Here is a 13523-nt window from a genome sequence, read left to right as displayed (position 1 = left end):
GGCGCACCCTCGCTGTAAGTTTCCCAATGGCATGGGGGCACACTCAATTTGAATTCCCTTTCACAGTGGTGGGGCCAGAAGATCCAACCATCGGTGAACAACTCATCGTCTCCCATCACAAGAAACACACCACGGGAAGGCCAGAGAATTCCACAATAGTTTTTCAGAACCTCTCAACATCACAGAGCCCTTTACAATCAAGTAACTTCAATATAGATAAATAGCTGGTTACATTTTGACGGAATAAACAAAGGCAGATTCCTATGAAAATAAACAGGTTGGAGAGACCTGAGGAATACTACTACATAAATCACTAAAAGCAACTCGCAGGTAAATAAGGCCATGTTGCATTGCAAACATAACACTGAACTCATTTCTGGAAAAATTAAATTGAAATTCAGGGAGTTTATATTAAATTTGTGTAGAATCTTGACTGGAACATACTTGAACACACTTGAAGGACTGTTAAAAATCCTAACACTCCATATTCCAGAAAGAATAAATAGCTAATGGAGAGGGGACAACAAAGATTTGCAATACCTGAATAATAACCCTGGTTGAACCTCAATGTTCTTTGCCCTGTAACCCGGGACAATTAGCAGACAATCAGTTCCTGTGTATTTCTTTTCACCTAACTTACATAAACATTAATAAAATTCAGAACCAAAAGCAGAAAATGCTGGGCAAATTCAGCAGGTCAGGCAACATCAGTGGAGAGAGAAACAGAGTTAATGTTTTTGGTCTGTTTGACCCTTCTACAGTGTTGATAAAATTCAGAAATTAGAGACCAAAAGAGAAAATGCTGGAAAATCTCAGCAGGTCTGGCAGCACCTGTAAGGAGAGAAAAGAGCTGACGTTTCGAGTCCAGATGACCCTTTGTCAAAGCTAAAAGGTATAGAAAGTGGGAGATATTTATACTGCAGGGGGAGAGAATGAAAGATGAGTCATAGCCACAGAAACCAGGGGAAAAGACGGCTAATATTTGTCCACGGAGAGAATAAAGGGTGTGAATGGTCAAATGGCCATTCAGCTATTCACACCCTTTATTCTCAGATGTCAGAGAGATTGTTCAGCCTCTAACCCACTGCCATCCTATCAAAATGGTAGACTTGTGATAGGCTTCCATTCCAAGTCTTTTGGATGTGAGGCAAAAATATTGGCTGATTTATATTAAACTAATTTGATTTCAAGCTTAATCCATATCCTATTCTCTATCCAAAACTCTTGTGAGAATAATGTTCTCCCCCAAATTCTTCGCCGCTTTTGAAAAATGTTCTCAAGAATAAAATTTGGTCTGGTCCATCATTGCTACTTTTTTCTTCATTCATGGGATGTGGGTGTCACTGGCTAGGCCAACATTTATTGCCCATTCCTCATTGCATCTGGGAAAGTGGTGGTGAGCCATCTTCGTGGACCACTGCAGTCACACTGTAAGCCTAACTCTGAAGGGTGTCTAAGATCCTTGGAACATTGTATTATTGTTGGAGTATGAGACATGCATCAGCTCAATGACCAGGTACCATGTATCTCACACCATGGGACAATAACGCAGGAGCTAAACGAAAGAACTGATCAGAGAAATCTCAATGTGGGGATGCTGGCGTTGGACTGGGGTAAACACAGTAAGAGTTTTAACAACACCCGGTTAAAGTCCAACGGGTTTATTTGGTAGCAAATGCCATTAGTTTTCCGAGTGCTGCTCCTTCGTCAGATGGAGTGGAAATCTGCAGATTTCCACTCCATCTGACGAAGGAGTAGCGCTCCGAAAGCTTATGGCATTTGCTACCAAATAAACCTGTTGGACTTTAACCGGGTGTTGTTAAAACTCTTACAGAGAAATCTCACCAATTGTATGTTAGCAGCAGAGTTTAGAAATTGCTGCCTCCAACCTTATTGGAGATTTGGGTTGGAATTAAATCAGATTTGTTAGCTGATATTATGCTTTGAGAACTTGTACCTGCTTTGATTATTAAGTTAGAATCAATTTCATTTTCTTTGAGTGACTTTTCAAAACAAGTGAAATATGATGACATGAAGTATTTAATGAATGAGCCAACTATTTCTCCATTGGATCCTCAGAATAATTGGGATGAGATGTTCGTTTTATTCATTCAAGGGATATGGGCATCGGGAGCCAAACCAGCATTTATTGTCCATGCCTAACTGCCCTTGAGAAGGTGATGGTGAGCTGTCTTCTTGAACCGCTGCAGTACATGTGGTGTAGGTACACCCATTGTACTGCTAGGGAGGAAGTTCCAGGATTTTGACTCAGCGACAGTGAAGGAAGGGTGATATATTTCCAAGTCAGGAATGTGTGTCTTGGAGGGGAACTTGCACTGATGGTGTTCCCGTACATGTGCTCTTCTTGTCCTCCAAGGTGGTCGTGGTTGTAAGTTTGGAAGGCGATTATTGATTAACATTAATTTTGTTTTTTATTGTTATATTAATTTCATGATTCCATGAAGACACTTTATCAGTTTGTAACAGTATCACATATTGTGACCTTTTTTCCACCCACACAATCTTAATGCTTAGCTCTTAAACTCGTTGAATGAATGAAGCCTATGTTTTTCCAGAATAATCCCAGGTGCATTTATTTGGTTTCTGTGCTGTATATTTCTTTTTAATTTATTATTTTCCTGAATTCAGAAGCAAAGCTGTTTGAAATACTTCAGTATTTATTATTTAATAACAAGATTAAAATGATAAGTAACATCAGAAATTTTGCAAGAATATTTGATAAGTGAAAATAGTAAAGAAATCTAGAAGCAGTACAGAGAATATTCATTGTTCAGTTAGACATTGAAATGAATTCATTATTGAGGCAACCTCAGTTCCAATGTCTTTGTGTTAGATTACCAATGGTTGATCGGTGAGTTCATGCCATGCTCAGCACCATGTGGCAATAAAGGTTTGCAGTTTCCGATGCTGAAGTGTCTACGGGACAACAGCATTGAAGTTGACAAGTCCCATTGCAAGGACAAGCCTCAACCAGACATCCACGCAGTTGCATGTAATATAAGGGATTGTCTACCACGGTGAGTAAACAATCTAAATATCTGAGGGTTATAATAATTACTTTTCATAACTTTGAGAAATAATCAATAATCTGGTATTGAAAAGTGTAATTGGTCCATACGCTGTAATATAATGTAGGAAATGAATTATACTATGGGGTGAATTGCAATGTCCTAGCTATGTTAGGGGTTGGGGGTTTTAAGTGGTTTGCATGTGTAAATTCAAAGTAACACACAGCAGGTTTATTTGAGGAGCTCTGGTCCGTACAAAGCTCTTAGGGTAAAATGAAACAACACTTTCATCTTCCACTTAATTTCTTTGGTGGAACCTGAACCATTCTGCAATGATCAATGGCTTTGAAGAGTAATGCTCTTCAAGGATCTTTGTCAAGTCATTGCCGTGATTTATTATCTAGGCATTATCTAGAGTTGGGATCAGTACCTTCAAGAAGAAGTTTGAAATGCAACAGCACTGCAGTAATGTTAGCTCATTAGGTGCAAGGTGGTAAGTTCAGGCCCAAGTGTGACCTCAGTCCAGGTAACTTGCTTTAATAGATAAATATATACATTTTTGTTTGGGCTCCTTGGTAAGTTCACACATTTTGGCAAGGGAACTGAACTTCATTAAGTAGTTAAATGAAATGATGATTTATGTAGGGAGTAAATACGAAGGGATTTGGGGTGAATGATTTATTCTGCTCGCCGACAGTAATTGCAACCAGAATGTAAAATGGTGCAAGGGGGAATGGAAAGGGGTTAGACAGGGATTTAAACAGGGATTTTGTATTAGGACATCTTGCGTCTGATCAAAGATTGTCTCTTGCAATGACCATCTGTAGGTGGATTGTGAGCAGTTGGTCCCCTTGTCCTCAGCACTGTGGGGGAGGTACACAGCGGCGTCTGGTCAGTTGTCAGAAGGTAACAGCAGCTGGAATACTTTTGGATCTGTCGCCAGGCTTCTGTGCTCAGTCTGGAAAGAAACCAGCAGATTCCCAGACCTGTAACCGGCAGTCATGTTCAGAATGGTCCACATCAAATTGGGGACAGGTTCGTACCAACTGTGAAACATAATGTTAACAATGATGTCTATGCTCCATTGGAAATAGCATTTATTCATTTTATATCAAGTTTGTTCCCAAACTTGGTGCTGAAAATGTGTAATGTTTATCACCAGCACTTGTTTAACAAACTTTGTATCTTGTGTGATCTCACTGTGATCGTGTTTTAACTCTGGGAGCACAGCCAATGTTGAGAGGGTTAGGCAGCTGGACTTTGAGCAGCAGGCCTTTGGCAGTGAAGGGATATGTACCCCATTGGAAATGATTGTGAGCTTCAGGGTGAGTCACTGTCGGGACCTGGATCTAACTCCCCCATTCCGTCCAGAAAGCTGATCTGCCTGTCCCGTATCACTAAGTCACTTTAAATATGTGGCAGCAAGTTCTACACATTGATGTATTACCACTGGGTCCCTACCACATCCAGTTTATTTGCTTAATAGCTGTTGTATGTAAATAATCAAGTGCAGAATTAAAATGTACATTTATTAGCTCTGGGCTTTTTTTTACACTTTCAGCAATTAACATTTAATATTAATATTTAATATTAATCTCTCCAACACAAAACAGCCAGGTGGCCCGATCTCCTGACCAACAATCCCAGTCTCAAATGACAATCATTGAGCATCTCTTTCACAGCCAGGGTTTTTTTATGTCTCATAAAGTTAAATAAAATGATTTGCTTCCTAATCCTGAATTTCAGATTGCCTGTTCCTTTCTAAATTGAAAGCCAAGAGTTGATACTAATCCAGATTGCTAGACTTCAACAGATTTAACAGATTCCTTGTAGTAAATAAAACAGATAAATGTGGAATGATACAGGGACAAAGGGCAGCTACAGCTGCGAAGCAGCAAGAGAGGCAAATTCACACACATATCGAAACATAGAAACACTACAGCACAAACATATAAACTGCATCATTCAGCAGAAAGCCGTGTTAAATTAGGAAATTTCTAAAATTAATATCAGCCCATCAGAAGTTGGAGTTCCCGATGTCAGCGAACTTTATTTGGGGCTGTGATTGTGTCCAACTTCACAGCTCTGATATATGGTAAAGTAAAAGTAAAGTTTATTTATTAGTCACAAGTAAGGCTTACATTAACGCTGCAATGAAGTCACTTTGAAATTCCTCTAGTTGTCACACTCCGGCGCCTGTTCGGGTCAATGCACCCTAACCAGCACATCTTCCAGAATGTGGAAGGAAACTGGAGCACCCGGAGGAAACCCACACAGACACGGGGAGAAGGTGTAAACTCCACACAGACAGTGACCCAAGCCAGGAATCAAACCCGGGTCCCTGACGCTGTGAAGCAGCAGTGCTAACCACTGTGCTATTGTGCCGCCCGGGTGCTTCTAAGAAGCAAACACACTTGACAGCAGCTATGGCTGACATGAAATCATTGACCTTTCATTAACTCTTTGGTATTAACCTTATTGATGATCATAACCGGGGTTAATGATAACATGGCTGGTTTATAGAGTTTGCCAGAGCTTCACATGAAATCAGCACAATGTTACTTCTCCCTTGTGTGTTTGGTTCTGAATGGCTGGCTCCTGTGCTGAGGCCTTTCTAATTCCTCTCAGGAGTTTGAAATACTGATGATTGGTGAAGGAAATGAACAATTTGAACTGCCAAGTAAATGGAGTGAGGCTGAAACATTTAACAGTCTCTCCCCTCTCTGCCTGTATTTGATTTTTCACATCATTGTCATGAAAGAGGAAAAAAGGCATCAAAATGTACAGTTCTCAGGATAATTGTTGGTGGGGGTAGGGGGAGGAGGAATGGTTATTTTTGCCTGTAGTTAATTACAATTACTTAGGTTATCCCTCAGTAACCTAGTCTGTGGTTACCAGTGAAATCGAGTTTTCTTGTCTAAAAACTGGGAGTTGCTCCGATGCCAACTGCTGAATGTAAATTTTTATTTTAACTTTGTAAAAGACCCGAAGGCATTTCTATGAATATTTTTGTGGGCTTATCTAATTTTAATTTAAGCCTAAATCCATATCTCTTTCTGCTTTAGTTTAATCACTGTCACATCTGGGAGTAAACTTGAATTTAATCTATGGGCTTCAAACTGAAATGAAATGGCTCAGTAGTCAGTTGCAAGTTAGCTGATTGTTTAGACGGGAGTGTGATTCTCCTGGTGTTATTATTGTTTCCTGTCACATGATTTCACAGTTGAAAAACTCAGTGATTGGTTCTGATTCAACAACATGATATTGGCCGGAATCCTGCAGCCGCTGCCAGTGAGAACGGGGAATTCGGCACTCAGCCAAATCTCCATTCACTGCAGCAGGAGCACAGAACCCTAGCCGCAGGTGAGGTCAGAGAATTCAATCATTAATTCCTCTATGGAGTTTGTGAGCAAATTTGAGCAAAGTTATTCTATTGATAATGATCAATAAAACTGACCTCCATTCGATGAATTACAAAAGAACAGGAAACATTAACTTACCTCTTACCATAATTCGAACCCGGAATTACTCTGTGTGAGACTGCACCCTGGACCCTCTCACACACCGAGGAGCTCTCTCATTCTGCAAGGCAAAAGCCTAGATTCTCACGATGTCATTCATAGTGGCATTTGCGTAGGCCACAGCAATGGCCTGTACTTGAACGAAGGAGGTTTGGAATTATTTTTCTGATGCAAATGGCATCACTTTTTACTTTGCGTTGTCTGTAATTCACGTACAGGTCAAGGATAAGGTGTAAAGCTCAACAAATTGATTTTGTGTATGTAACAAAGAAGACAGAGCATTGACAAACTGAAACGAGAGGAAATGAATCAAGTGAAATTGTCCCAGTAAAACACATGGCTTTGATTAGTTTCTGCCACAGTTACAGCAACTATTTTACCTTGAACAGCTTTACAAGTCCTCAGGTTATTACAGAATTGACTGAGATTGTTTTTACATTAAGGTTAATATGTAAAATATGGGAGCCCAGGTTTCAGGTGCAATTTAATATAACCATCCACAATTTGATAAAGTTGTAAAACAAGGCAGGGCTTTGACCTTAATAAATGTAGCTTCTGAAAATAATGTCGCATAATCAAACATTCCCAAACCACCACACTTGTGAACTTTAGCACCATGCCCCTAAGGTTTACAATGCAAATGTTTTTCAATTATGTATCACATGCCTAAAATTCCCCAGTAACCAGGGAGCCTTCAGACTGAAAGATTGGAACTTTGCAATCACTTTAACACTTTTGGCTAGAAGGATGTCACTGGAACATGGGATCTTGCATGGTTGGGGTGAGGGCATTGGGAACATTAGGAGTGGGCGGCAGTGAAAGTGGGAGGGACGTTTGAGGAAATCAGTGGCTGGGATTGTGAGTGATCACTGGAGTTGGGTGCCGGGAAGAGCAGTGGGGAATTGGGTGGGGAAGGCTGAGGGGGGTGAGTGGGATCCTGGGAAGGGGGTGGCTGGAGTCCTGAGGAATTAGGGTGAGGGGTGCAAAGAGCAGGAGGCGGGAGGTCTGCTGGTGTCGAGTACAGGGGTGGGGAAAAGTGGTGCTGCGGAGTTAGAGTGGGGTATTCCTGGGAGAGGGGGAGGAGTAGTCTCGAGTTCCAGGTAGTGTAGAGAGGGACTTGGAAAGCAGGAGGGGGATTTGAGGAGAGTTAGGATGGGGGTGGGTGCCAGTTAGAACAGTGGGAATGGATATCGGGGAGAATCGAAGGGAGGAGGCAGTAATCTATGACTAATAATAATTGACTCCGAGATTCCTGTTCGTCATGGTCTGTAAGAAAACCTTTAAGTACTGAAGGAATACTGCACTGTAAGAGATGCCGAGATGAGGCCTGGACTTGCCTCTATTATCACATAAATTTCTATATTCAAACTACAAGAGATTAACTAGTCAATGGATAACTATAATCATTAACATGGAAAAATTGACTTATTGAGAATTTTGCCCGTTGTTGCTATATCCAATGAAGATTTGGGTGATGAGAATAGCATTGGATTAAACTGTGACATAAAATATTCCTTTAAATAGTGCACTAGCCACTGTGTGGGACTGAGGCTGGGAGTTCAACGTCGCCACGTATTCTGTCAGTCACAGAATGGAACCAAGTTACCTTCTCACCAATGCAGCAATAACACAAGGTACTCGACCTTTCAATCTATAATGAGAGTTTGTGACCATGTTTTAGTACTGAACTTATTATCTTATACTGAGTGAATCATTCAGTATTAATGTGATGGAACATACGAAATAGGAGCAGGAGCAGGTTACTCTACCCCTGAAGCCGGCTTTGCTATTCAATTAGATCATGGCCGATCAGTTTGTGTTGAGTTCTACATTCCCCATCTACCTGCAAGAACCTTTGATTCCTTTGCCTAACCAGAATCTATCTACCTCCACCTTAAAAATATTCAGTAGCACCATTTCCACTGCCTTCTGAGGCAGAGAGTTCCAAAGCTGCAAAACCCTCTGAGAAATACATTCTCCTCCTCTCTAATTTTAAAACAATGAGTTCTGGGCTCGCCTACAAGAGGAAATATTCAAATAGTGTTTTAATGTTATAAGACAGATTTCTGAAATGTAATGTAACTTTTACCTAGTCAGCAAAGACTCCAAATTCTAATGATCAAAGTAAGAAGCGCACAAAGCAAATTATTTTTATATCACAAGTATCATTTAATTCACATTCAATATCACAGCATTAGACGCTTTGTGACTTGGCATTACCCTGTGTGCACAAAGGTTTTCACTTATTTTGAAGAAAGTATCTTTTTATTCCTCTCTGCCGATCACACAGACACATATTTTGGTATTTTCTTACCTTTAGGTTGCTACTCCCCCAACATTTCACATTGAGAGTGTGGCGTGGGACATCTCACAGCCCGCGAATATCTCGTTCTGTTTAAAAGTGCCCCACACCTGGGATGCTGAACCTATGGCCTTGGCCACCACTGCTTCACATCAGCCCACATTTTGGCCATTCCTATTTAAAGCACTCATCTCGTCTAGACCCTGAAACAGAAATGAAAAGTTCACACAAAGTAATTGAACCTTTTAAGTAAAATAAAAATCTGAAACTCACACAAAAAATTCTGGAAATGCAATGATAAGTGGATCACTTGGTAGCTGCAAGTGAGGGTTTCAGCTGGCACCTCTTCTGTTTGAATCTCATAAATTTTAATTTCCATAGATTTGTACTATTTACATATTGAATAGAAACTCAGGAAGAGAGAGTGGGACAGTCAGCTGGACTTTTCAGCCTTAGCTCACGTCCAGCCAGACCACAAGAAGGAAATCTGCTAGAGAGGCCTCATCTTATAGAATCCCTACAGTGCACAAGGCAGGCATTTGGCCCATTGAGTCTGCAACCACTCTCCAATGGAACATTTTAACCAGGGCCACTCCGAGCCCTGTCCATATTACCCCACATATTTACCCCACATATTTACCCCGCTAATCCCCCTAACCTATACATCTTGGGACACTAAGGGGTAATTTAGCATGGCCAATCCCTCTAATCTCCACATCTTTGGTCTGTGGGAGGAAACTGGAGCACCCAGAGGGAGAATGTGTAAACTCCAAATAGACAGTTACCCGAGGCTGGAATTGAAACCGGGTACCTGGTGCCGTGAGGCAGCTTTGGTAGCCACTGTGCCACTGTGATATCCAGACTATATAAAGGGTAGCAATGCCAAGAACGCAATTGAAAATATATCCCATTATTTTATTATGCTCTCATTAACGTAGCTTGTTGCTTTTAGGCCACTCAGCAGACAGAACTGTACCTCGGATCTCTGTACTGTCCAATGGCGCAGCAGTCCCTGGACACCATGCACCTCTTCCTGCGGGAATTATGGTTTTCAGTCCAGGCGGGTGGAATGTATACATCTGCAGACAGACCAACAAGTGAGAGAACAATTCTGCTCCTGGAAGCAGAGGCCCATGAACTGGCAGAGATGCAATATCATCCCGTGTGAAAAATGTGAGTTCCAGCTTGACAGCAAGCTGAAATTTAAGAAAAAAACTTCTTGATTTCAGATTTCTGCAATATTTTGCTTTTATACTTCATCTGACGTGTATGTTGTTAATGAATTATAAACCTAAAAATTGTTGATTATGCATGTGGCGAAATAGTAAAATCTGAATTGATAACAATGACTTGTTAGAGCACAGAGTCTCTAACACCGGTCCTGCCTGCTTTCAGAGAGGCTCTGCGTATAATTGAGAAGCTTGGGACACCTGCTCTGCCCATGCGTTCAGCTGGTTTCCCCATCAATCACATCACCCACTGATGCGCTGGTAATGAGTTCCTTAACAACCTGAACTGGCCTTCAGCATAAATTGGGCAAGATCGTGGGGCCATTCACCCTCTGCCCTACTCAACATGGCTGGCAACAGGAAGAGCTTCAGGAGACTGGCACACCAGCTGATACCAGCATTTTGGACCCACCTGGCTCCAATCATGCCCCCAACAGGGACAGTGTTGTTGAGGGGAGTACTGAGATGCAGGCTGTTGGACTGGATGGGATTGATGTTCAGAAGGAGGAGGTGTTAGCAATTCTGGAAAGGGTAAAAATAGATAAGTCCCCTGGGCCGGACGGGATTTATCTTAGAATTCTCTGGGAGGCTAGAGAGGAGATTGCAGAGCCTTTGGCTTTGATCTTTGTGTTGTCATTGTCTACAGGAAAGGATAGCAAATGTTGTCCCCTTGTTCAAGAAGGGGAGTAGGGGCAACCCTGGTAATTATAGACCGGTGAGCCTTACTTCTGTTGTGGCAAAGTATTGGAAAGGATTATAAGAGATAGGATTTATAATCACCTAGAAAGGAATAATTTGATGAGGGATAGTCAGCACGGTTTTGTGAAGGGTAGGTCGTGCCTCACAAACCTTATTGAGTTCTTTGAGAAGGTGACCAAAGAGGTGGATGAGGGTAAAGCAGTTGATGTGGTGTATATGGATTTCAGCAAAGCGTTTGATAAGGTTCCCCATGGTAAGCTTTTGCAGAAAATACGGACACATGGGATTGAGGGTGATTTAGTGGTTTGGATCAGGAATTGGCTAGCTGTAAGAAAACAAAGGGTGGTGGTTAATGGGAAATATTCATCCTGGAGTTCAGTTACTAGTGGTGTACCGCAAGCATCTGTTTTGGGGCCACTGTTGTTTGTCATTTTTATTAATGATTTGGATGAGGGCGTGGAAGGATGGATTAATAAATTTGCGGATGACACTAAAGTCGGTGGAGTTGTAGACAGTGCGGAGGGAAGTGGCAGGTTACAGAGGGACATAGATAAGCTGCAGAGCTGGGCTGAGAGGTGGCAAATGGAGTTTAATGCGGAAAATGTGAGGTGATTCACTTTGGAAGGAGTAACAGGAATACAGAGTACTGGGCTAATGGTAAGATACTTGGTAGTGTGGATGAACAGAGGGATCTGGGTGTCCATGTGCATAGATCCCTGAAAGTTGGCACCCAGGTTGATAGGGTTGTTAAGAAGGCATACGGTGTGTTAGCTTTTATTGGTAGAGGGATTGAGTTTCGGAGCCAGGAGGTCATGTTGCAACTGTACAAAACTCTGGTGCGGCCGCATTTGGAGTATTGCGTACAGTTCTGGTCGACGTATTATAGGAAAGATGTGGAAGTGTTGGAAAGGGTGCAGAGGAGATTTACCAGGATGTTGCCTGGTATTGTGGGAAAATCGTATGAGGAAAGGCTGAGGGGCTTGAGGTTGTTTTCGTTAGAGAGAAAAAGGTTAAGAGGTGACTTAATAGAGGCATACAAGATGATCAGAGGATTAGATAGGGTGGATAGTGAGAGCCTTTTTCCTCGGATGGTGTTGGCTAACACGAGGGGACATAGCTTTAAATTGAGGGGTGAGAGATATAGGACAGATGTTAGAGGTAGGTTCTTTACTCGGAGAGTAGTAAGGGCGTGGAATGCCCTGCCTGCAGCAGTGGTGGACTCGTCAATGTTGAGAGCGTTCAAGTGGTTATTGGATAAACATACGGATGATATTGGAATAGTGTAGATTAGAGGGGCTTTAGATTGGTACCACTGGTTGGCGCAACATCGAGAGCCGAAGGGCCTGTACTGCGCTGTAATGTTCTATGTTCTAACAGGATCCAAAGATCCAGCCTAAGAGAGGTTTGAGACTTTTGGGGATCAGTTAGGACTTGTTCCAACCTATGCAATGAAGATGAGTACCTGGGATTCAGTAAGAGATTATTAACTGATGCAGAGAGGAAACATTTTAAAATCATAAGGTTGTAAGTGTTCAATGGTTCACTTATCTGTGAAAGTTAGCAACAGGCAGAAGTTCGAACATGAGAAAGTGCAAAATGCTAAAGTAGAATCTGGGCTGCTGTTTCCAAAGAACGTGAACTGTACTTCATTTATTGAATCTCATGATGGAAGCATCTATACAAAGCTTTTTAGTGCCGAACCAGGGGTTTAAGGTTCATCCAGCCAGGCATTTGAGGACCTAGGTCATGTCTCTTTCTATCCTATTTTTTCAGTGACAGAATTTGAATCCTGCCTCATCACTCAGATGGTTTGGGGGTTAAGATTCTATCTTGCTTTTCTCTGCACTTTCTCCAGTACATCACTACCCCTAGAAGAGCAGACAGAAGAGTCAGTCTATAAAAGCAAATTATTGCGGATGCAGATGCTTTGACAAAGGGTCATCTGGACTCGAAACGTCAGCTCTTTTCTCTCCTTACAGATGCTGCCAGACCTGCTGAGATTTTCCAGCATTTTCTCTTTTGGTAGAAGAGTCAATCTGTTGCTCCCAGTGAGAAAGAAATTCCAATCCTTATTTCCATTAAGCACAGAACCTCAGTGAGTGGATATTACTGATCCACATAATGTTGAAGTAATGACAATCACCCTGGTATTTGATCAAGTTTGTTGCTAAGAGTTTCACATTGACTGGATTCTTTCCGTGAATGATCACCTGGTGTGATTGGAACAAATTCTAATTGATTGGTATTTGTGGTAAGATGCAAAGTTTATTTTTGTGTATAATTTTTGTCTTTCCTTACCCACAGCGGAATGCAGAGACACAACCAGATACTGTGAAATGGTGAAGCGGCTAAAACTGTGCCTCCTGTCCCAGTATAAACTGCGCTGCTGTGAATCTTGCAGAAACAGCTCAAAATGATAATTCTATCATTTATCCACTCACAATGAAACATTGGGGAAAAACTAGCTTGAAATGAATGAATTGTTTTCAAATTTCAGTGCTTCCTATGTTTTTATATAGTGAGAGATAATATTTCCATGGCTGCTTGAAGCATTTGAATAGGGAAGAATCTGTCTGTGGCCACTTGGCTGTCGTAGAGCTGTTACAATATGTTTAGAGATGCAACGTTCCTTCATTAACTTTCAACTTTGGATGAGTGCTTCAGCTGTTTTGACGAGTGCTGTTGTAGCACTGACATGATGCTGGATGAGAGTCTTTGTGATGGACTAGTTCTAGAACTACCT

General features: G+C 41.6%; 1 protein-coding gene across 1 annotated transcript in view; it reads left to right on the top strand.

Moving 5' to 3' along the window:
- Positions 1 to 13275, top strand: part of LOC144495233 (ADAMTS-like protein 1) — a 425167-nt gene extending 411892 nt beyond the window's left edge. Inside the window, exons 24-29 of the mRNA XM_078215301.1 lie at positions 67 to 201; positions 2855 to 3038; positions 3857 to 4064; positions 8075 to 8184; positions 9805 to 10025; positions 13085 to 13275. Coding sequence (XP_078071427.1) covers positions 67 to 201; positions 2855 to 3038; positions 3857 to 4064; positions 8075 to 8184; positions 9805 to 10025; positions 13085 to 13197 — 971 coding nt within the window. The 3' untranslated portion in view covers positions 13198 to 13275. The remainder of the gene's footprint in view (positions 1 to 66; positions 202 to 2854; positions 3039 to 3856; positions 4065 to 8074; positions 8185 to 9804; positions 10026 to 13084) is intronic.
- The last annotated feature ends 248 nt before the right edge of the window (positions 13276 to 13523 follow it).

This window comes from Mustelus asterias, chromosome 6 (genome assembly GCF_964213995.1).
Source record: "Mustelus asterias chromosome 6, sMusAst1.hap1.1, whole genome shotgun sequence".
Classification (NCBI taxonomy): Eukaryota; Metazoa; Chordata; class Chondrichthyes; order Carcharhiniformes; family Triakidae; genus Mustelus; species Mustelus asterias.
This window is presented reverse-complemented; position numbering and strand designations above follow the sequence as displayed.